A 24,695-nucleotide genomic window follows, 5' to 3' on the forward strand; every position below is an offset into this window, starting at 1 on the left:
AGCTCCGTCGTAGTACGATAATGTCTGCTTTAGGCCCAGCCCACACGGTTTTGTTTCTGGGAACTTGGCACGAGAACTTCCCAGTGGGTCACCCATTCTAGGAATGCTCTAGCCCAAACTCACGTAATTTCGGAGTTCCTACGGAATCTGGAGCCAGTGAGTTCCCAAAAGGCCTCGTGCTATAGGGATGAGAGTATGTACACATAAGGCACATTGTGGATGAAAATTTCTTCCTCCTTGATCTTGGACAATTTTGCACCTACAAAACAATTAACACCTTAGGTTAAGGCCAAGAGCCTCACGCGCCCACGATGAATGGGGGGGGAGCTTTGGCCGAAGAACCTCCGATGCGAAAGTTAGAATTTAGAGAGAAAGAGTGTTTAGAGAATTTTGGGATTTTTGCCAAAGTGTTGGAATTGGCTTTTTTGGTGAGAATGAGAGTATATTTATAGGGATAGGAGGTGGCTAGGGTTTTTGTGTTTGATTTAGGTTTAATTAGCCAATTTATTTGGCTATTAAACATAAAATGAATGTTTTGGTGGTTTTTGGAATTAATTGGCTAATTAATTAGGGTAATTAAAAAGGGAAAATAGTGGAAAAGGTGGAGAATAAGATGGTTTACTTTTCTTGATGGGATTGGCCGGCCATTTTAGTAGTTTTAGGTTTGGATGGGTGTTTCAATTGATAATTAAGGGATTGATTAGGTAATTAATCCCTTAATTAGTCAATTATTATGATTTTAGGAAATATGAAAGGACTAAGTATATTATTTAGCTAATTGATTAGCTAAATAATGAAATGGGAAATATATGAATAAATTAGGTTTTAAGTTGATACCTATTTTGGGCACTTTTGACTTGGTTGAGGGATAATTGCCTGCTGCTTGCGCGTAGGAATCCCGGTATACCTCAAGGGTAGTTTTGTCTTTTTTTGTCAAAAATCCACGTGTCGCCTTGTGATTATTTTTGGCTTCACAAATGCCCCCACACCTGTTGGGCTGCTTGTAGGAAAAGACAACAGGTGTAGAGATTTTCTTGCTTTAGAAAACTTAAGACTGCTTCCTATTTTGATGTTGATTCTCTCTTTAAATGGAAATTAGATCCTTCTAGGAAAGGGAAATAAATTTCTCTCAAAGCCTATTTAAGTCCACCTTAAGTGGGTTATTAAATCAACTTTGGAGAGCGATTTATTCTACCCAACAAGAGAGAGAAAGTTAGAGGATATTTGTTCCCCCTCCTCTAGCAATCTTCTACATCTTGCCCGTGCAAATGACCGTCTTTCGTTGATTTCTTCGACTTTTCCGTGCCGCATCGATGTAAGAAAAATTTAATTTTTCTTGCCTTCTTCTTGGATAGTGCTATTGCAGGGCAGCCGTCGGGGTGGTGCGGCACGTCGGCTGGCAGGGGCCAGGAGTTGGCTCGGCATGGGCCGAGGAGATGTCGTGGCAGAGACCACTGCTTGGGCAGCTTGGCTTGGCTTGAGCCAAGGGCAGCTTGTGCGGCTGGGGTTGCGGATTGTGGCGTTGGGGCGCAGTGTTAGGTGAGCCGCATGGCTCATGTCCTTTGGGCTCTTGGACCTGACTCGGACCAGGCTGGCGATTGAGAGAAATGAGGAGATTGTGGGTCTCATGGGCTGCTGGAATGTTGGGTTGAACTCCCTTAATGGGTACCACGAATGATGTTGGCTACTTTAACTCTTTTCATCAGGAGAAACGTGGGCTGCTCCCAAAATAAGAGGTGAATAGGATCAAGGCGGATGCATTGGTTCGTCCAATCACCGTTGTGGATCCTGCTGCAAGTGAAGGTGGGAAAATGGATCTTCCCTGCCTGCTCAAGAGATGCCGGCCGAGAAAAAACCAAAGACTTCTTTCGCTGCTTATGCAAAGGATGAAAAGTTGATTGCTGCTTATAATCAAGTGATCCACTTCAAGAGAATCGTCGATAGGCTTGAACCCCAAGTGTTGGAACTTCAAGGTGTAGTGAAGATCAACAAAAATTTGAAGAAAGAAGTGGATGAGCTGTAGCGCGTCCATGTTGGTATTGGTGAAGTAGTTGGAAAAGTTGGTGCCCAGGCTGGAGCAGTCGGGGGTGATGCCGCTGCTAAGAGCTTCGCGGCTGCTGAAGGTGTGGCGACGGAATAGTCGTGGGATGTCTAGGCTGCCAAAGTGTAGTCATCTAGGTAGCTTTTAAGATTTTCTTTGTTTTTCCTTGTAGCTCTTGTTTTGCTTGAACTCCTTCAGCCTTTGCTAGTTGTTTATAAACATGTTTTCCTTCGCTTTTCTTCATCTTCGCTTCTTTTGTTCATGCCCTAACCTTTAGACTTGATAGACCAGTGGCAGGCATGCTACTTTTTTATAAGTAGACAAGCCCGCGTAGCCTATGCAGCCGTAGGTGTTGGTGTAGAACTTTGCAAAGTTGTTAGCCATTGGGTTGGCAGCCGGATGCCTTACTTACAGAAGCAAACAAGTCCGCATAACCACTAGGCTGTTAACCTTGACTTTCTCCAATTCCGTAGGTTGTGCATCAAGTATCACAACACTTTAGGACTTGGTGTAGGTTGTTCCGCGCTTGGCAGAGGTGAAGCTTATCGACTACGTAGCATGTCGGCAGTGGATAAAACTTCGTATATGCGTGCTAGCTTGTTTAACCTTTCATAAGAATGTGCGGTTGTATAAGTCTAGTGTGGCTTTACTGCTCAAAGAGCAAGCCATAGGCAGTCTTCCGAAATCCGTAAGCTACCTTAGTGCACTCGGTAGCAGCTTTAGGATTCCAGGGCAGCCGTCCATCGGATGTACTGCGTAATGTACCCTCTCTGTTTCTAGGGCCCGGTTCCCCACGGATTAGGCCAAGAGACCCAAAATCCTTCAGTTAGCTAAGCCTTAAAAAAGACCATTGCGGCTACTTCTAGGAATCCTGACGTAAGCCATCGTGCATCTAGTTATACTAGGGCAGCCCAGCTCATCCATGTCTGGATATTCAGAGTGTAGAGTTTATCCTCCCGTTCTTGGAGAGCTGACCCATGTGGGTGTCGGGGAATTGGTTTACCCTCTCGCGTTGGAGAGCAATTAGTTTACCCTCTCGCACTGGAGAGCATGGTTGGTCCCTCGGGGGGCGCAATTCCTACTGTAAGTCCCTAAGAAGGGCGCAGTCTTCTTTTGAAGTGCAGGTGTGATCAGTTGTTGTAAGCATACAACCAAGCCAAGTCGTGATTACTTCTGAATTCCTCATTGAAAAACGAGTTAAACGAACAAGAACTTAGATGTAAGGTAAGAACTGCATAACAACTGGATAATCCTCGACTGGTGAGGTAGTGCCCGTCGAGTTGCTTGAGTCTTCGGGCTTTGATGTAGCGAGAGGTCACACATGGTACTTCCTCAGATTGTAGGCGTTCCACTGTTTTTCTATCTTTTTATCGTTTTATGGTGGCGAGGGTGTAATTGTTCTTGCCACCTACTCTGCTGATCTTGTACGGACTTTCCCAAATAAGATCCATATTTTTGGAGCCTTTTCTGCTGGCAGTGATGAAGGTTTTTCTTATGACCAGATCTCCAGGCAGGAACTGCCGGATCTTGGCCCTTTTGTTGTAGCTGGAGAGGAGCTGATGCTGGTAGGCTGCGATGCCAGTGATAGTTTGTTCGCGCCTCTCTTCTGCCAGATCTAAGCTTGTGGCCATCTCCTTTCGGTTGTTTATCTTTTGGTTGTGCGATATGCCTATAGACATCCTTGGAGTTCGTCTGGCCATTTTCTTTTCTTATTGGTGAAGTAGTCGGTTGCCACGATCATCATGTCTTTGCCCTTAGTAGTCTGGCTAGTGATTAGCTAGGACTCGGAATGAATTGAAAGCTTTTTCACCACCAAGTCTTTTGTCATTTGAAGGCCTGCTAGTGGGACTTCGTACTCTGCTTCGTTGTTAGATGATTTGAAGCTTAGAGTGATCACCTGCTTGAGCATTGAAACGTCTAGGGTGGCAAGAACCACGACTGCTCACAAGCCTTCGTAGTTGGATGCACCGTCGACATGTAAACGCCAGAAATCTCCACTGAGGGAGCATGTGTGGCTAAAGTGTGCTCGGCTGCCTTCGGGGCGTCGTTAGGCCGAGTTGTTGCGTTCGTCAGAAAACTTTGCATCTGCCAGGGTCTACACCTTTATCGTTGCCGGTTTGGATTCGGCGGAATAGTGCGTCATGATGATGACTGCTTGCGTTTGAAGGTAAAACTTAAGCTTTTGGGTTACAACAATTATCGCCAAAGTTAGCTTTTGAATTTTTAATAGCATCGATGAGAGCTTTTGAACTGTAGAATACAGGTAGTCGGGCCCCCATCTCTTCTCGCATGATGGTAGAGCTTATTGCTACTTTAGATACCGTCAAACATGCGAATAAGTCCTTCGCTGCTTCTAGGGAGGTGATGTCGGGTACTTCTTTAAGTCCTTGAATGTGCATTGGCGAGCCTCATCCCAAAGTGCATGCTTCTCTGCCAAAGCAAAAGAGTCTGCCAGAGTTATATCTTCTTTCATGATTAATTTTCTGAATAGCAGGTGGTCTGCTGGAAGTCCTTTTTGGAAGGCTGCTCTAGCTATCGAGTCGTTGCATTCGACTATTTTTGCCTTCTCTACTTTGAACCTCCTCACATAGTCGCGAAGCGACTTCTTTGGGTTCTTCTTGACGTCGAACAAATGGTCAGACTTCTTTTTGATCGAGTGATAAGATGAATATTCTTTGGTGAAAACCAAAGAAAGTTCATAAAAATTCTGGATGGATTGTGGCGGCAGGGTGTAGAACCAATCTTGCGCCTCGCCTTGTAGAGTGGTGGCGAATATCTTGCACATGAGATCATCATTGTTTCGATAAAGGATCATTGCGGTTCGGTAGCGCTTTAAGTGTCTCTCCGGGTCTTCATCCCCTTTGAAAGATGTGAAATGTGGCATGCTGAACTCGTGTGGAGGCTCTGCCTGCTCGATCTTGTCTGTGAAGGGTGACCTGCTTATGTTGGTCATGTTCCGTCGTAGTGCCTCGTCGTTGACCTCGTTGTGTTGGAAATCATGCAATCGCTTGGTCAATAGTCTCTCTACTTTTTTCTGAATTTGCCTTTGTTGGGGTAGCGGAACTCTCGGTTGCCCCCAGCCATGACTTGCTGGTCTAGGTTGCTCTTCCATGTGTTTGGCTCGTCTATGTCGCGGATGCAGTGCATGTGGTGCGTTCCTAGCAGGCGAGCGAGTTCTTCACAGGCTGCTGGTTGAACTTGAGCGGGATTGAGTGACTGATTCTCTCCGTCCGTCGTGCTGCCTACTCTGATGTGAGGTGCATGATGCTCCTTGTGGGCTTAGCCGCGAATAGACACTTTGCCCGGAAGGTTGCTCATGTTGACTATCGGAGTATGACCCCAACCGTGAATGTATGCTCATCCGTGGCCCTAGTCGAGAGTGCATGCTCCTCCGCGCGCTAAGACGGGAATGTACACTGCCCAAACGTTCGGCTCGTGGCTGGTCGAGTGGCTGCTTACCGGGACGTTGCTGGAAAGGTCTGTCTACCCTTGTCCTACTTCGGGATACCTTGTCCGGGGCACGTTGGATCCTGATGCGTTGCAAAAGTTGATTCACCAAGGTTGTCTGTTGTGCAAGGGCGCTCGTCAACTCTATGACTTGTCGAGACAAGTGTTGTTCGCCATTTGGATTGGAAGAGCGCGCTTCCTTGGGCAGTGGAAGGGTGGTAGACTCCGGGCTCAAGATTTGAGTTGGGAAATGTCAAATCCGCGAAAAAATATGGTGAGAATGTCCCCGACTCGATGGTAGGTCGGGATGGTTGAGATAGTCTTGGGCCGACTTGGGATGCTTGGAAAGCCACGAGAGTAGGCTGGGCCGTGAGAGTGGGCTGCTCGTCGGGAGCAGGCTGCTTGGGATGAGCAGGTTGGGCCACGGGAGTGGGCTGCTCGACGGAAGCAGGCTGGGCCACGGGAGTAGGCTGCTCGACGGAAGCAGGCTGGACCAAGGGAGTGGGCTGCTCATCGGGAGCAAGCTGGGTCACGAGAGCAGGCTGCTTGGCAGGAGCAGGCTGGGCCGCGAGAGTAGGTTGCTTGGCGGGAGCAGGATGGGCCACGGGAGTAGGCTGCTCGTCGGGAGTAGGCTGGGTCATGAGAGCAGGCTTCTTGGCAGAAGCAGGTTGGGCCACGGGAGTGGGCTGCTCGTCGGGAGCAGGCTGGGTCATGAGAGCAGGCTGCTTGGCAGGAGCAGGCTAGGCCGCAAGAGCAGGTTGCTTGGCGGGAGCAGGCTGGGCTGCGAGAGCAGGTTGCTTGGCGGGAGCAGGCTGCTTAGAATGTGATGCAAGCGAATGCGAGGCTCGGGCCCGGGCTCGTGCAAACTTGGATGGCACGACTTGGGCCGTGGCCTTGGTGTCGTGAGCCTTGGATGGCACGGCTCGAGCCGTGGTGAAGGCACCATGTACCTCGCCACGGGTGGCTACCGAGGTAGCCACCGTGGTGGTTCCCATGGTGGAAACTCGTGGTGGTGGTGGTGCTCCACTTATTGTCGCATTTAGCCTCACGGATCTCCGCAATCCCATTTCTTGAACATTAGAATTTTCACTCGTGGAATTTTTTAAATTTCTAGCCATTATATTTTGCTTATACGTTTTATCAAAGAACCTTTGCAAGTAAAAAATTCTAATAATAAGAATGTATGAAAAATATTCAAATGGACTAGAAAATAAAGAAAAAACCTTTTTGTGCGAGAGTCTTCTATGAGTATGGATTTCAACTCTTAATGAAAGCACCAATTTGTGGATGAAAATTTCTTTCTCCTTGATCTTGGACAATTTTGCACCTACAAAACAATTAACACCTTAGGTTAAAGCCAAGAGCCTCACGCGCCCACGATGAATGGGGGGGAGCTTTGGCCGAAGAACCTCCGATGCGAAAGTTAGAATTTAGAGAGAAACTGTGTTTAGAGAATTTTGGGATTTTTGCCAAAGTGTTGGAATTGGCTTTTTTGGTGAGAATGAGAGTATATTTATAGGGATAGGAGGTGGCTAGGGTTTTTGTGTTTGATTTAGGTTTAATTAGCCAATTTATTTGGCTATTAAACATAAAATGAATGTTTTGGTGGTTTTTGGAATTAATTGGCTAATTAATTAGGGTAATTAAAAAGGGAAAATAGTGGAAAAGGTGGAGAATAAGATGGTTTACTTTTCTTGATGGGATTGGCCGGCCATTTTAGTAGTTTTAGGTTTGGATGGGTGTTTCAATTGATAATTAAGGGATTGATTAGGTAATTAATCCCTTAATTAGTCAATTATTATGATTTTAGGAAATATGAAGGGACTAAGTATATTATTTAGCTAATTGATTAGCTAAATAATGAAATGGGAAATATATGAATAAATTAGGTTTTAAGTTGATACCTATTTTGGGCACTTTTGACTTGGTTGAGGGATAATTGCCTGCTGCTTGCGCGTAGGAATCCCGGTATACCTCAAGGGTAGTTTTGTCTTTTTTTGTCAAAAATCCACGTGTCGCCTTGTGATTATTTTTGGCTCCACACACATCACCCCCTCTCCGTTGGTTGATGTGGGATCTCACAATCCATGCAATAAAATAGAATAAGTTTGAATGTTTGGAAGTTGGCCACAAGCTTGCATTTGAGAGAACAAGTTCAGTGCATCTTGCGTTTTCCCCATCTTGCAAAACCCATCAATAAGAGTACTATAAGTAACCATATTTGGAACGACTCCCTCATGAGACATTTCCAGAAAATCATCCGAGGTATAGTTAATGATTTGGTTCTCCACCATTTCATTAAACAATCTTTTAGCTTCTTTCCAATTCTCTACTTTGCAAAATCCATGAATAAAAGAGGTATAGGTAATGATGTCGGGAGCAATGCCCTTACTCGTCATTTCTGAGAAGAGGTTTAGTGCATCAACAACTAGAGTATCCTTACAAAAACTGTCAATGATTGTGCTATAGACAACTACGTCAGGCTTGCAAGCTCCTTCCATCTTCTTAAGCAATTGGATTGCTGCAGTGTTGGTACCTTTCAAGCAGAGGCCCTTTACTAGTGTGCCGAAAGTAACCACATCAGGCTTGCAATTACCTTTCTCCATCATTTTGTTGAAAAGTGCTGCTGCCTCGGCCTCTCTATTCTTAAGTAGAAAGCCGTTGATTAGAGTGGTGTAGGTTGTGACATCAAAACCTAATTTGAAGAAGTTACCCAAGACTGACAAACTAAACTCCATTTGGTTAAGATGACAAAAGCAATTAATGATAATGGTTAGAGTATAAGCATCTGGACGAATTCCAGACACAACCATTTGGTTATTCAAGGAGATGACTGTTGAGTAATGTTTCAACATGGCAAGTTGACCCAACACTTGAGTGAAAGGGAAAATGGAAGGCAGAGGACGCCTTTGAAGCATTTCGTCGAACACATTGAGAGCATCCTCAACATTAGTGATTTTCACACGCTGGTGTTGTTGGGTGTTTCTTGATTCCATCAATTTAGAAGCTTGAGAGTGAAACAAACCCAAGTAATTGTTGAAGAAAACAACGACAGAAGAAGATTGAAGAAGGCGAGGCATCATACCTCTGGTGCTAATGGTATTATGGTAATGCTATTGTAGGGAAGAAAAACTTGGAATTTGGGTAAACCTTAGAATTTATAAATTGACATGCACTAATCCCCTTGTTTGAATTCATAAACATAGAAATTTAGAATTTTCACTTAGAAGAAAAACTTGGAATTTGGGATCTCAAATTCCTAAGTTTAAATTCTATATAAATATGTGTCATTTCCCAATTTTTATGATTGAAAGTTTAAAAATAACAAGTTTCGTATCCAATTTCCTTATTCTTTTAGGTTAACCAAACAAGAAAATTTACAAATTTAGAAAATAAAATACTGTCATTTTTTTAATTCAAACATAGTGGTAAAGACATGTTAGAATTATGTGGGTGAAACTTCAAAAAACAAAATTGCTATTCTTACAACATATTTGTACTGTCTATCTAACAAAGATATGACCCACATGCTTTGGTAGCCCCACCGTTATTAGATAGATGATTCAAATAAGAAAATATGTGGTAAGTGTAGCATTACTTTTTAAAAAATAGCAAATTTCTTTGTGTAAAATTACATTGCGGCCCATATCTTTTATTTTTGTACAGTTTTGATTAGTAGGTTAGAATGTTAATTTTATAAAATTTTAGTTGACAATCTGAGTTCTATTGATATGTAATTTAACTAATTGGACATAAAAGCCCTTTAAACAAAAAATTAAACTCTTGAAATTGAAAAACATTGTATAGCCACTTAATATTACAGTTTAGTGGTATTTCTCTTCACTTGCAAGTGAAAAGTCTTAGACACGATTCTCGTCCACAACGTATTTGAATTATATTATTGCTAGCCCATTGTGAGACTTAACTCACCTTCCCACCCGTTAAGTGTACATAATATCCTTTATTAAAAAAAAAAGCAAAAAATGTTTTATAATGTAAGAGCTGTAAAATAGTAAAATTAAAAATAAAAAAAAGGTTAAACAAGCAATTATCATGTTCAAACACGACTAGTTATTCAGGCTACGCAAGGTTGGAATTGGGAACTAGTCTTGGACTCTTATCTCTGACCTGGATTGTCACTTAATACGCATATTTGTAGGATTCATAAAGCAAGAAGAGGCAATCTCATGGATTGGTATTCGAGTCATAAATATGTCTACAAATTTAATACTAGTCCAAATACTCTGCTTCACCAACAGATTTCATAATAAATTCAGTTAATAACACATACCATACGTCACTAGGCGATGAATGAACGAATGGCTACATGAACTAGACTCGACAATGGAACAACAAGGGCGGAGCCAAGTACAAGGCTCCCCTAGGCTATAGCATAGGGAGAGTTTGGTTCTTCAAGCTTAAAAATATTAGTTTTTGGGTTAGTTTATGATTTTTAGTTGTCATATTTCACTTAAGAAATGAAATTTTTTCTATAAGTAAGGCTGTTTTTAACAATAATAAGAGCTAATAGATGTTAAATTAACTCATCACTTTAACCAATATTATATTTAATAGTAATAAACTAAAACTTCCATACCACAAATGGTTCCTCATTTTATTCACTTGAAAGCTTTGAAGGCTAGAAACCTAGAAAACATAGCATAAAATTCTTGCTTCAAATTACTACATTCAAGTTTTCACTATTATATAACTTTATGTAGGCAAAATAGGATTAAAATTTTGATTTCGTACTAATAATTTTAACTTAGCCCACCCACCAAATAATTTCTGGCTACGCCATTGTGGAACAACTCCCCCCTCCAATGTAGCATTCAAGGGAAGATGCACCGAAACTTGTCAAAACTAAAAAGATGCAAATCAATTTCATCATGGTCTTTCTATAAATGCCAACAAAGTGGCGTCTACCCTATCTTTAGACAATAAATTAACAATCAACTCCGTAGTTGATGCATCTGCAGAAAAACCCCTCTCCACCATTTCTTGAATAAGCCTCACTCCCGTTGATGTCTCGTTGTTATTGATAAACCCTCGGATAATTGTGTTGTACGTCCAACCATCTGGAAAACAGCCTTTCTCTTCCATTTCTCTAAGCAAGTTTTCCGCTTCACATATTTGCCCCCCATTACATAATCCACGAATCATTATAGTATATGTCTTGACATTAGGTTGAATTCCTTTTGATGATAAACAACGAAAGAGATCCCATGCATATTCAACTTTTTCAGCTCTGCACAAACCGTCAATAAGAATATTATAAGTTACAATACCAAAATCCAACATCTTTCCCTCCATCTCTTCCAACAATTCAACTGCCTTGGGAAATTGTTGGTTTGCACACATGCCATGCAATAAAATAGAATAAGTTTGAATGTTTGGAAGTTGGCCACAAGCTTGCATTTGAGAGAACAAGTTCAGTGCATCTTGTGTTCTCCCCATCTTGCAAAACCCATCCATAAGAGTGTTATAAGTAATAGTATTTGGAACACCTCCCTTATGAGACATTTCCAAAAAAAGCTTATGGGCATCATCTATTCGTTTACACTTACAATAGCCGTTTATCATTATATTATAACCACGAGCATCAACCACAAAGGCCTTGCTAAGCATTACTTCAAAAACCTCTTTTGCCTCGTCCATTTCTCCTCGCAAACAATACCCATCCATAAGCGAATAGTACGTGATTGTACTAGGTTTGATATCTCTTTGAATCATCATCTCAACCACGCTCCTTGCTTCCTGGACCATGCCCTCTTTGCAGAATGTATCAACCAAGATATTGAAGGTGTGCACATTTGGAAAGATATGTTTCTCCACCATTTCATTCAACAACCTTGTAGCTTCTTTCCACTTCCCTACTTTGCAAACTCCGTGAATCAAAGAGGTATAGGTAATGACGTTGGGAGCAATGCCCTTACTCATCATTTCTAAAAAGAGGTTCAGTGCATCAACAACTAAAGCATCTTTGCAAAGACTGTCGATGATCGTGTTGTAGACAATTACGTTAGGCATGCAAGCATTTTCTTCCATCTTCTTAAGCAATTGGATTGCTGTATTGTTGTTACCTTTCAAGCAAAGGCCCTTTACTATTGTGCCGAAGGTAACCACATCAGGCTTGCAATTACCTCTCTCCATCATTTTGTTGAAAAGTGCTACTGCCTCGGCCTCTCTATTCTTAAGAAGAAAGCCGTTGATAAGAGTGGTGTAGGTCGTGACATCTGGCTCAAAACCTAATTTGAAGAAGTTACCCAAAATTGACAAACTAAACTCCACTTGGTTGAGATTACAAAAGCAATTAATGATAATGGCTAGAGTATAAACATCTGGACGAATTCCGAACAAAACCATTTGGTTATTCATGGAGATGACTGCCGAATAATGTTTCAACTTGGCAAGTTGAGTCAAGATTTGGTTGAAAGAGACAACGGAAGGCAGAGGACGCCTTTGAAGCATTTCGTCGAACACATTGAGAGGATCCTAAACATTACTGATTTTCACAAGTTGGTGTTGTTGAGTGTTTCTAGATTCGGTCGATTTAGAAGGTCGAGAGTGAAACAAAGCCCAGTAATTGTTGAAGAAAACAGCAACAGGAGAAGATTGAAGAAGGCAAGGCAGCATACCTCTGGTGCTGCTGCTTCCATAACCAGCCTTCGAAGAAGAAGAAGCAGCAATCGTTGCCCGCATCACCTTCAGCATCTCTAAGTCAATGAGTTGAGAGTTGCTCACAAATCAAAGAGTTGTTGTAAGACAGTTTGTGCGAGTTGAAGAGCATGGATTTCATGTTTTTTTTCTAGTTCTAGATTAACGCAAACTAAAAATAAATACACTAATTTGTTAAAGTTGTTAGGATCTCCTAGCTGATAGGGTTAGGGTTCTTTGTTTTTAGGTTTGAAGGCGTGCATAATAATCCCTATGCTTAAGGGACAAGTTTATTTGTTTTGGACTTAGTCATCCACCACGATTCTAGGGTTGTAAAGCCGTGGGTTGTTATTTCCCTTCCTGTTTTGATGTAAGGCTATTTAATAGTCATATTTGTTCTTTAATTCAGTAAGATTATTCTCCCAGCAATATAAGCATGAAGAAGAACAAGCCTGACTCTCAAATAATTCAAATTACATTTAAACCTCTTCTAAACCATCTTCAACATTTGCGTTAAAACCTAAAATTTAGGTTTTAAACCCCCTCTTTTAGACCATCGACGATAAGAAAGGACATTATTATGATTTTAACAAATGAGCAGAGCTGGTGAAAGCATTATCATGATTTAAGGCTTGGACTTAATTAAATTTCTTTGAGTCTATATATAAAATGAGCCAAGTGAATAAGATATTTAAAAAAATAAATAAACGGTTCGGTCTGGTTCTGAGGTTCTACCAAGATGAAAACCAAAATGGATATGAACGGTTCGGTCCGATTCTTGAACGTAAATTGATTTTTTCTTTTTGTCAACATGGTTTTTTCCGGTTTATTATGTTGTTGTTCAATTCAGTTCCATGATTTTTATGTCCACCCCTACAATTATATATAGAAATAAGGGCACGTATTTTCCGTGACATGTCTCGGATTCAATTCTTGGCATTGATGAATCACATGATGGTGTTCAGGAGAGGCTGAAATGCCTCTATAAGTATTTTCGGCCTCCGAAAGGATGGACTGTTGGGACAAAACCACCAATTGGTCAAGTTTTTTTTTATTTTTTTTATTTTTTATTTTTTCTAAACAAACTATATTATCTACACCAAGAGGGGGAAGTGGTCAAAGTCTCACAATAAATTAGTCATATTAATGTGGTTCAAATCTAATACATTTAACTTATAAGTGAATATGAATATCACTAGACCGTAAGATTAAGTGGCAATTTAAGACGTTATTAGATGCAATAGTGAGAAGTACTGAGCATGAAAATTTTGCATGCTTAAAGTCGTGAAACAAGTCAGCAATGAAGAGCACCTGTATTCAACAATTGTCCATGTCTGAATTGTGTGAGTCACAAACTTAACATTCGTTCTTCACTTAAAATACATATAGCACCAAGTCAGGTGTCAAATTTACAAACTATTTAGGTAATTGTGCACCAAATCTGAAGGCAAACTGAAAATTACAACAAAACAATAATAGGGCGTTAAGTTAAGCAAGATAGTACAATACATGAACAACTACGATTTACCATTAAGAAAAACCAAACCTGTATGACTAAGATAGTGGTTGACATTTTCAGATTGCTCGTTCAAACATGCATAGAAGCATCTTTAGCCTTTTAAAATACATCACAATAGCATATTATTTCTCAAATTTCTAAACCTAATGAAAAGTAAAATTAATAAAAATAGGAAATTATAGCTTACGCGAATAAATTAAACACGAATGTGCAACGGTTGAGGAAAGAAATGCAAAACCTGAACGGGCAAACGGAAACATTTGGTACTTCACACTCTCATTTTTTCTCTTTCTTCTTCCTCTTCCAGCAAACTTTCTAATAATTGTATGTAACCATTTCTTATAGTCTTACAATCGTAGGGTTTTGCACAAAAAGAAAGAGGAGATACTGACATTTGGTGGGTTGCTCTTATTTTTTTATAGGTAAATTACATTTTACCCCCTCATGTTTGTGGTAAATTATAACCTCATACAACATTTTTAAAATATTTCAATCACATACATTTGCTTATTATTTTATTTCAATTTCATACTTCTGTTAGTCAATTTGCTAATTTGACTGTTAAATGACAATGTATCAACTGTGGATCCCACATTTTTCTAATCTATTTTTTTTAACTTATATGGGTACATTTTTTTGTTGATTTGAAAATGTATTCATGCCAAGTTATTCGAAGAAATTTATTAATATTACTAGGCCTAATATCTATTATTATTATAATTATTATTTTTTGTGCTTCTGAAGAATGTACCCATATTTTGGGTATGAAGAATTTACCAAATGTTTTATGATACAATAACTTTTGGTTAATATTGATGAATGTACTATATAAATGTACAAAATATGTTATATAATATGTGTGTGTACATACTTTTTATGGCAAAACATGATTTTCCACATTTAGTTTCTTGTTAAGTTTTTGGACAATGTTAAAAAAGCTTTGAATGGCCACGTTGTGAATGTAACGTAATTCCTACAAATATTGACCGTTCCAATTTACATGATCCTGCAGATAGAGCACCACAAGCATGGCCGAAAAAAATAAACAAAAATTAAAAATAAATCGTCACCTGAGAGGTTCGAAATCTCGCGGGGGATCCCCATGCACTTAGCAAACACACACCTTAACCACTCGGCCAAAGCGACTGTTGATGACGTAGGAGGCTACTCATCATTTTTAATTAACTATTTAATTAAACAAAAATTAAAAAATAAATCGCCGCCTGAGATATGAGGTTGACGTTTTATGGGTTTCTCTTATTAATTTTTCGAGTAAATTACATTTTATTCCCTCAGGTTTGTGATCAATTGCAACTGCATATAATATTTTTGAAACATTTTAATCAGATACCTTTACTTACTATTTCATTTCAACTTCATATACCCATTAGTTAATTTGTTAATTTGACCGTTAAGCGATGATGTGTCAACTATGGATCCCACCTTTTTGCTGATATGACAGTCAAATTTTTCCACATTGATTAAAAAATAAATTATAAATAAAAAATTGGGCCACCCCCTTAAATCTTAGTCCGCAGCTATTCCAGAATCCAGCTGATTCTCGCCAGATAACACTGACCATGGCTGTTGCCATTACCACGACGTCGAGTCCAGTCGATTTTCTATTTTTTAGTCTCTTAAAAATACCCATTTGTATAGTTTTTCAATTTTTTTAAATATACCAATTGTTATATGTAAAATGTACCAATTTCTTTTAATGTAAAACATACCCCTTTTTTTATGTAAAATTAGTTCACTTTTTTAATCTATTTTTTAAAAGGAGAAATTAGGTTATCATCCTTTATTTTGCTACTCCATTGATTAAAATTCTATTCTTTTTCAATTTTTGATCAAGGTCATTGGGTATTAATAATATCATTAATTATTTCAATAATAAAATATTTTTTTTATTTCTAAATATATTCATTTAATGTTAAAAATGTTACAATTAGTATATTTATATTTATGACTAAATTTTTTTATCATATATTTTTAGTTTTAGTTTGTACCCATTTTTAATTTGTAATTTTTTTTTTAATTTGTACCAATTTTCTTTTCAATTTTAATTTGTACCCATATATTAATTTCTTTTTGTGCCCATATTTTTTAAAGTTTATTTGTATTTGTACCCACATATATATATATATTTTTTTTTACTTTTTATTTTGCTAAATTTACCCATGCTAATTATATGTACCCATTCATGTAAAACTTTTTAATGTTAAAATGTACTCATTCTTAAATATACCAATTTGTTATCTGTAAAATGTACCCTTTTTTTATATAAAATATATTCAATTTTTTTCTAATCCATTTTTAAACTTATATGGGTACATTATTTTTTCTTTGATTTTAAAATGTATCCATGTCAAGTTTAATCCAAGAGAATTACTAATGTTCTTAAGCCTAATATCTTTTTTTTTTTTTGTCATTTTGAAGAATGTACCCAAGTTTTGATACAATAATTTTTTTGGTTAACTTTGATGAATGTACCCATGTTTATATATATATACACACACACAATAGTATATTTATATTTTAATATTTTTAATCCCACAAATTATGGTTTTTTATTTAAAATCTCATTTATATAAACAACTAAAATTTCTAATTTTTAATTTAAAAAATATAGTAACGTACATAAAAATAAATTATCACATTAATTTCAGGGACCTCGATCAAAAATTAAAAACCAACAAGGTTTCAATCAAATAATATTTATAGCTAAGGACCGCATTCAAAGTCTCCCCTTTTAAAACTTATATGGGTACATTTTTCTCGTTGATTTGAAAATGTATTCACGTCAAGTTATTCGAAGAAATTTATTAATGTTATTAAACCTAGTATTCATTATTATTTTTTTTCATGGATTTGAAGAATGTACCCATGTTTTCGGTTTGAAGAATTTACCAAATGTTTTATGGTACCATAACTTTTGGTTAATATTGATGAATGTACTATATATATGTACACAATATGTTTTACAATATGTGTGTACATACTTTTTATGGCAAAACATGATTTTCTACATCGGCAACATTGTGTCATCATCCTATCATGAGACGTTTGGTTCTTTTTACTTTTAGTTTCTTGTTAAGTTTTTGGACAATGTTAAAAAAGCTTTGAATGGCCACATTGTGAATGTAATGTAATCCCTACAAATATTGACTGTTCCAATTTACATGATCCTGCAGATAGAGCACCATAAGCATGGCCGAAAAAAATTAAACAAAAATTAAAAATAAACCATCGCCTGAGAGGTTCGAACTCTCGCGGGGGATCCCCATGCACTTAGCAAGCACACGCCTTAACCACTCGGCCAAAGCGACTGTTAATGACGTAGGAGGCTACTAATCGTTTTTAATTAATTATTTAATTAATCAAAGTCTTTGTTTGTAAATGAGGATCCTCTCCAGATCCTCAGGATCTTGGAAATCCTCCAATCACATCTATTTATCGTACACCATGTGACTATTTTTCTTCAGGTATAGTTTATATTCAACTTTAAATATATAAAAAAATACAATGATTTATGATCGCATAATGTACGATGAACGGACGTGATTGGAAGGTCCCGAGTATCATCACAAAGAGGATTCGGAGAGGATCCTCGTTCCCTAATTTCCTTTCGTGAACTTACTCATGCAAGCTCATGAGTAGCACCAGTAGTAGTACTAGAAGCAAACAATATAAATCGGTGGCGGTGACGAATAATGGAGGAGGAGCAGACTGCACAGCTGCCCGAGATCTTCCGATCGTTTGACAGCAACAAGGACGACAACTTGACCGAGTCGGAGTTGTAAAATAATTGACCAAAAGATCAATGTAAAATAATTGCAATAAGGTGATTTAGCAAATTAATGGAGTTTTCTCTCGCGTTAGGGTGAGAGTTTCTCTCAACACTAGAAGAAAAATGCTCATCCACCACGGTAAATGCCTGTGATAAATTGCAATCCACCACAAACATTGTGCTCGTTAGTAATTTGGATGTGGTAAAAAGTCTCAATTTCTACCAGCTATGTCCATTGTCAAATGTAATGTAATAAAAAACAGTGCCCGTTGTAGATTGGAATTTACCACAGGTACTATTGCCGTTGTGGATTACTTATTTACCACGAGTAATGCCCCTTATAAAAAAAATTATAATATATAACCCACAAAATTGGAAATTTACTATGAATACAATTTTTTTTTTAAATAATCACATATTAAAAAAGAATTACAAACTGTACAAAGCTAACAACACCACCATTGATTTATACTAGGAAATATCAAACTACACATGAAGCATCAACTAGGCCTCAAATAACAAGGAAATTGTCAGTTGAAAGACTTCACTTTTTCTTGAACACCTCCAAACGCCTTTGAAAGTTAATACTATGAACTGTTGCTAATCTATGAACAACTGAAATTATAAACAATGTAAATCACAAACATTCAGTAGTATTGAAAATCAATAAGCACCGACAACAACAAACAGACTCAAAACTAACGAAAGTATTACTTTAATTCTCCCATCAGTCGATACATATGCAATAATTGTACTAAATAAACAATTACTTGAAGTTGGGAATTACCATTTCAACCAAGTTTCTTGAAGTTATTTAGTGAGCCACCGAAGAGAAGGATCTTGGAGTCCTTGACCTTGAGGTAGAATTACAACTTGAGGTAGAATCTTGAACAAGGGAAATTTCCATTATTGCAGAAAAGATTCAAATAAAGCAATAAAACATAGTGTGCGAAAAGACTCGAGTGCAAATCAAAATACATATAAAGGAAGAAAACAAAAAATATATATAATGAATAGGCAAAGAACATAACTTTTGGTTAATATTGATGAATGTAGTATATATATGTACACAATATGTTTTAGAATATGTGTGTACATACTTTTTATGGCAAAACATGATTTTCTACATCGGCAGCATTGTCTCATCATCCTATCATGAGACGTTTGGTTCTTTTTACTTTTAGTTTCTTGTTAAGTTTTTGGACAATGTTAAAAAAGCTTTCCATTGCCACGTTGTGAATGTAACGTAATCCCTACAAATATTGACCGTTCCAGTTTACATGATCCGGAAGATAGAGCACCACAAGCATGGCCGAAAAAAATTAAACAAAAATAAAAAATAAATCGTCGCCTGAGAGGTTCGAACTCTCGCGGGGGATCCCCATGCACTTAGCAAGCACACGCCTTAACCACTCGGCCAAAGCGATTGTTGATAACGTAGGAGGCTACTCATCATTTTTAATTAACTATTTAATTAAACAAAAATTAAAAATAAATCGCCGCCAGAGATATGAGGTTGACGTTTTATGGGTTTCTCTTATTAATTTTTAAAGTAAATTATATTTTATTCCCTCAGGTTTGTGGTCAATTGCAACCGCATACAATATTTTTGAAACATTTTAATCAAATACTTTTACTTACTATTTCATTTCAACTTCATATACCCATTAGTTAATTTGTTAATTTGACCGTTAAGCGATGATGTGTCAACTATGGATCCCACCTTTTTGCTGATATGACAGTCAAATTTTTCTGCATTGATTAAAAAGTAAATTATAAATAAAAAATTAGGCCACCCCTTAAATCTTAGTCAGCAACTATTCCAGAATCTAGCTGATTCTCGCCAGAACACACTGACCATGGCTGTTGCCATTACCACGACGTCGAGTCCAGTCGATTTTCTATTTTTTAATCTCTTAAAAATACCCATTTGTATAATTTTTCAATTTTTTAAATATACCAATTGTTATATGTAAAATGTACCAATTTCTTTTAATGTAAAACATACTTTTTTTTTTTATGTAAAATCAGTTCACTTTTTTTAATCTATTTTTTAAAACTTATATGGGTACATTTTTCTCGTTGATTTGAAAATGTATTCACGTCAAGTTATTCGAAGAAATTTATTAATGTTATTAAACCTAGTATTCATTATTATTATTTTTCATGGATTTGAAGAATGTACCCATGTTTTCGGTTTGAAGAACTTACCACATGTTTTATGGTACCATAACTTTTGGTTAATATTGATGAATGTACTATATATATGTACACAATATGTTTTACAATATGTGTGTACATACTTTTTATGGCAAAACATGATTTTCTACATCGGTAGCATTGTGTCATCATCCAATCATGAGACGTTTGGTTCTTTTTACTTTTAGTTTCTTGTTAAGTTTTTGGACAATGTTAAAAAAGCTTTGCATGGCCACGTTGTGAATGTAACGTAATCCCTACAAATATTGACCGTTCCAGTTTACATGATCCTGCAGATAGAGCACCACAAGCATGGCCGAAAAAAATTAAACTAAAATAAAAAATAAATCGTCGCCTGAGAGGTTCGAACTCTCGCGGGGGATCCCCATGCACTTAGCAAGCACACGTTTTAACCACTCGGCCAAAGCGACTGTTGATGACGTAGGAGGCTACTCATCATTTTTAATTAACTATTTAATTAAACAACAATTAAAAATAAATCGCCGCCTGAGATATGAGGTTGACGTTTTATGGGTTTCTCTTATTAATTATTCGAGTAAATTACATTTTATTCCCTCAGGTTTGTGGTCAATTGCAACCGCATACAATATTTTTGAAACATTTTAATAAGATACCTTTACTTACTATTTCATTTCAACTTCATATACCCATTAGTTAATTTGTTAATTTGACCGTTAAGCGATGATGTGTCAACTATGGATCCCATCGTTTTGCTGATATGACAGTCAAATTTTTCCGCATTGATTAAAAAATAAATTAAAAATTAAAAATTAGGCCACCCCTTAAATCTTAGTCTGTAGCTATTCCAGAATCCAGCTGATTCTCGCAAGAAAACATTGACCATGGCTGTTGCCATTAGCACGATGTCGAGTCCAGTCGATTTTCTATTTTTTAATCTCTTAAAAATACCCATTTGTATAATTTTTCAATTTTTTAATTATACCAATTGTTGTATGTAAAATGTACCAATTTCTTTTAATGTAAAACATACCCTTTTTCTTTATGTAAAATCAGTTCACTTTTTTTTAATCTATTTTTTAAAACTTATATGGGTACATTTTTCTCGTTGATTTGAAAATGTATTCACGTCAAGTTATTCGAAGAAATTTATTAATGTTATTAAACCTAGTATTCATTATTATTATTTTTCATGGATTTGAAGAATGTACCCATGTTTTCAGTTTGAAGAATTTACCAAATGTTTTATGGTACAATAACTTTTGGTTTATATTGATGAATGTAGTATATAGATGTACACAATATGTTTTACAAAATGTGTGTACATACTTTTTATGGAAAACATGATTTTCTACATCGGCAGCATTACCTCATCATCCTATCATGAGAAGTTTGGTTCTTTTTACATTTAGTTTCTTGTTAAGTTTTTGGACAATGTTAAAAAAGCTTCGCTTGGGCACGTTGTGAATGTAACGTAATCCCTACAAATATTGACCGTTCCAGTTTACATGATCCTGCAGATAGAGCACCACAACCATGGACGAAAAAATTAAACAAAAATAAAAAATAAATCGTCGCCTGAGAGGTTTGAACTCTCGCGGGGGATCCCCGCGCACTTAGCAAGCACACGCCTTAACCACTCAGCCAAAGCAACTGTTGATGATGTAGGAGGCTACTCATCATTTTTAATTAACTATTTAATTAAACAAAAATTAAAAATAAATCGACGCCTGAGATATGAGGTTGACGTTTTATAGGTTTCTCTTGTTAATTTTTTGAGTAAATTACATTTTATTCCCTCAGGTTTGTGGTCAATTGCAACCGCATACAATATTTTTGAAACATTTTAATCAGATACCTTTACTTACTATTTCATTTCAACTTCATATACCCATTAGTTAATTTGTTAATTTGACCGTTAAGCGATGATGTGTCAACTATGGATCCCACCTTTTTGTTGATATGATAGTCAAATTATTCCGCATTGATTAAAAAATAAATTATAAATAAAAAATTGGGCCGCCCCTTAAATCTTAGTCCGCAGCTATTCCAAAATCCAGCTGATTCTCGCAGGAAAACACTGACCATGGCTAATGCCATTACCACGACGTCGAGTCCAGTCGATTTTCTATTTTTTAATCTCTTAAAAATACCCATTTGTATAATTTTTCAATTTTTTAAATATACCAATTGTTATATGTAAAATGTACCACTTTATTTTAATGTAAAACATACCTTTTTTTTTTATGTAAAATCAGTTCACCTTTTTTTTAATCTATTTTTTAAAACTTATATGGGTACATTTTTCTCGTTGATTTGAAAATGTATTCACGTCAAGTTATTTGAAGAAATTTATTAATGTTATTAAACCTAGTATTCATTATTGTTATTTTTCTTGGATTTGAAGAATGTACCCATGTTTTCGGTTTGAAGAATTTACCAAATGTTTTATGGTACCATAACTTTTGGTTAATATTGATGAATGTGGTATATATATGTACACAATATGTTTTACAATATGTGTGTACATACTTTTTTGTGGCAAAACATGATTTTCTACATCGGCAGCATTGTCTCATAATCCTATCATGAGACGTTTGGTTCTTTTTACTTTTAGTTTCTTGTCAAGTTTTTGGACAATGTTAAAAAAGCTTTCCATGGCCACGTTGTGAATGGAACGTAATCCCTACAAATATTTACTGTTGCAGTTTATGTGATCCTGCAGATACAGCTCCCCAAGCATGGCCGAAAAAAAATAAAAAAATAAAAAAAAATAAATCGTCGCCTGAGAGGTTCGAACTCTCGCGGGGGATCCCCATGCACTTAGCAAGCACACGCCTTAACCACTCGGCCAAAGCGACTGTTGATGACGTAGGAGGCTACTCATCATTTTTAATTAACTATTTAATTAAACAAAAATTAAAAATAAATCGATGCCTGAGATACGAGGTTGACGTTTTATGGGTTTCTCTTGTTAATTTTTCGAGTAAATTACATTTTCTTCCCTCAGTTTTGTGGTCAATTGCAACCGCATACAATATTTTTGAAACATTTTAATCAGATACCTTTACTTACTATTTCATTTCAACTTCATATACCCATTAGTTAATTTGTTAATTTGACCGTTAAGTGATGATGTGTCAACTATGGATCCCACCTTTTTGTTGATATGACAGTCAAATTTTTCCGCATTGATTAAAAAATAAATTGTAAATAAAAAATTGGGCCACCCTTTAAATCTTAGCCACAGCTATTCCAGAATCCAGCTGATTCTCACCAGAAAACACTGACCATGGCTGTTGCCATTACCACGACGTCGAGTCCAGTCGATTTTCTATTTTTTAATCTCTTAAAAATACCCATTTGTATAATTTTTCAATTTTTTAAATATACCAATTGTTATATGTAAAATGTACCAATTTCTTTTAATGTAAAACATACCTTTTTTTTTTATGTAAAATCAGTTTACCTTTTTTTTAATCTGTTTTTTAAAACTTATATGGGTACATTTTTCTTGTTGATTTGAAAATGTATTCACGTCAAGTTATTCGAAGAAATTTGTTAACGTTATTAAACCTAGTATTTATTTTTCATGGATTTGAAGAATGTACCCATGTTTTCGGTTTGAAGAATTTACGAAATGTTTTATGGTACCATAACATTTAGTTAATATTGATGAATGTGCTATAAATATGTACACAATATGTTTTACAATATGTGTGTACATACTTTTTATGGCAAAACATGATTTTCTATATCGGCAACATTGTGTCATCATCCTATCATGAGACGTTTGGTTCTTTTTACTTTTAGTTTCTTGTTAAGTTTTTGGACAATGTTAAAAAAGCTTTGCATCGTCACGTTGTGAATGTAACGTAATCCCTACAAATATTGACTGTTCCAGTTTACATGATCCTACAGATAGAGCACCACAAGCATGGCCGAAAAGAAATAAAAAAAATAAATAAATAAATCGTCGCCTGAGAGGTTCGAATTCTCGCGGGGGATCCCCATGGACTTAGCAAGCACACACCTTAACCACTCGGCCAAAGCGACTGTTGATGACGTAGGTGGCTACTCATCATTTTTAATTAACTATTTAATTAAACAAAAATTAAAAATAAATCGATGCCTGACATATGAGGTTGACGTTTTATGGGTTTCTCTTATTAATTTTTCGAGTAAATTACATTTTATTCCCTCAGGTTTGTGATCAATTGCAACCGCATATAATATTTTTGAAACATTTTAATCAGATACCTTTACTTACTATTTCATTTCAACTTCATATACCGATTAGTTAATTTGTTAATTTGACCGTTAAGCGATGATGTGTCAACTATGGATCCCACCTTTTTGCTGATATGACAGTAAAAGTTTTCCGCATTGATTAAAAAATAAATTATATATAAAAAATTGGGCCACCCCTTAAATCTTAGTCCGTAGCTATTCCAGAATCCAGCTGATTCTCGCAAGAAAACATTGACCATGGCTGTTGCCATTACCATGACGTCGAGTCCAGTCGATTTTCTATTTTTTAATCTCTTAAAAATACCCATTTGTATAAATTTTCAACTTTTTAATTATACCAATTGTTGTATGTAAAATGTACCAATTTCTTTTAATGTAAAACATACCTGTTTTTTTTTTTATGTAAAATCAGTTCACCTTTTTTTTAATCTATTTTTTAAAACTTATATGGGTACATTTTTCTCGTTGATTTGAAAATGTATTCACGTCAAGTTATTCGAAGAAATTTATTAATGTTATTAAATCCAGTATTCATTATTATTATTTTTCATGGATTTGAAGAATGTGTTGTTTTCGGTTTGAAGAATTTACTAAATGTTTTATGGTACAATAACTTTTGGTTTATATTGATGAATGTACTATATATATGTACACAATATGTTTTACAATATGTGTGTACATACTTTTTATGGCAAAACATGATTTTCTACATCGGCAGCATTGTATCATCATCCGATCTTGAGACGTTTGGTTCTTTTTACTTTTAGTTTTTGTCAAGTTTTTGGACAATGTTAAAAAAGCTTTGCATGGCC

The 24,695-nt window shown here is 36.6% G+C and overlaps 2 protein-coding genes and 4 non-coding genes across 6 annotated transcripts; all 6 read right to left on the reverse strand.

The window, feature by feature from the left end:
• Window positions 1–6,745: 6,745 nt before the first annotated feature.
• LOC126590536 (pentatricopeptide repeat-containing protein At1g62910-like) lies at window positions 6,746–8,661 on the reverse strand. Its single transcript, XM_050255980.1, has 2 exons — window positions 7,393–8,661; window positions 6,746–6,815 (listed from the first exon to the last, which is right to left on the reverse strand). The coding sequence occupies exon 1, from the start codon at window positions 8,569–8,571 to the stop codon at window positions 7,567–7,569; it is 1,005 nt and encodes a 334-aa protein (XP_050111937.1). The 5' UTR covers window positions 8,572–8,661; the 3' UTR covers window positions 6,746–6,815; window positions 7,393–7,566.
• A 1,583-nt stretch (window positions 8,662–10,244) lies between these two features.
• Window positions 10,245–12,524, reverse strand: LOC126590535 (putative pentatricopeptide repeat-containing protein At1g12700, mitochondrial). The gene has a single exon (XM_050255979.1). It carries the CDS (start codon window positions 11,957–11,959, stop codon window positions 10,376–10,378), a length of 1,584 nt encoding a protein of 527 aa, XP_050111936.1. The 5' UTR covers window positions 11,960–12,524; the 3' UTR covers window positions 10,245–10,375.
• Window positions 12,525–16,911: 4,387 nt separating this feature from the next.
• Window positions 16,912–16,993, reverse strand: TRNAS-GCU (transfer RNA serine (anticodon GCU)). Its single transcript has one exon. It is a non-coding gene; the product is annotated as a tRNA-Ser (tRNA).
• Window positions 16,994–18,799: 1,806 nt separating this feature from the next.
• On the reverse strand, window positions 18,800–18,881 carry TRNAS-GCU (transfer RNA serine (anticodon GCU)). Its single transcript has one exon. It is a non-coding gene; the product is annotated as a tRNA-Ser (tRNA).
• Window positions 18,882–21,204: 2,323 nt separating this feature from the next.
• On the reverse strand, window positions 21,205–21,286 carry TRNAS-GCU (transfer RNA serine (anticodon GCU)). The gene has a single exon. It is a non-coding gene; the product is annotated as a tRNA-Ser (tRNA).
• A 1,125-nt stretch (window positions 21,287–22,411) lies between these two features.
• TRNAS-GCU (transfer RNA serine (anticodon GCU)) lies at window positions 22,412–22,493 on the reverse strand. Its single transcript has one exon. It is a non-coding gene; the product is annotated as a tRNA-Ser (tRNA).
• Between the last annotated feature and the right edge of the window lie 2,202 nt (window positions 22,494–24,695).

This window comes from Malus sylvestris, chromosome 11 (assembly GCF_916048215.2).
Source record: "Malus sylvestris chromosome 11, drMalSylv7.2, whole genome shotgun sequence".
Lineage (NCBI taxonomy): Eukaryota > Viridiplantae > Streptophyta > Magnoliopsida > Rosales > Rosaceae > Malus > Malus sylvestris.

What these genes read in the sequence shown, in the direction of transcription:
- LOC126590536 (XM_050255980.1), bottom strand. Translation starts at nt 8,571, where the DNA reads ATGATGCCTCGCCTTCTTCAATCTTCTTCTGTCGTTGTTTTCTTCAAC.
- LOC126590535 (XM_050255979.1), bottom strand. Translation starts at nt 11,959, where the DNA reads ATGCTTCAAAGGCGTCCTCTGCCTTCCGTTGTCTCTTTCAACCAAATC.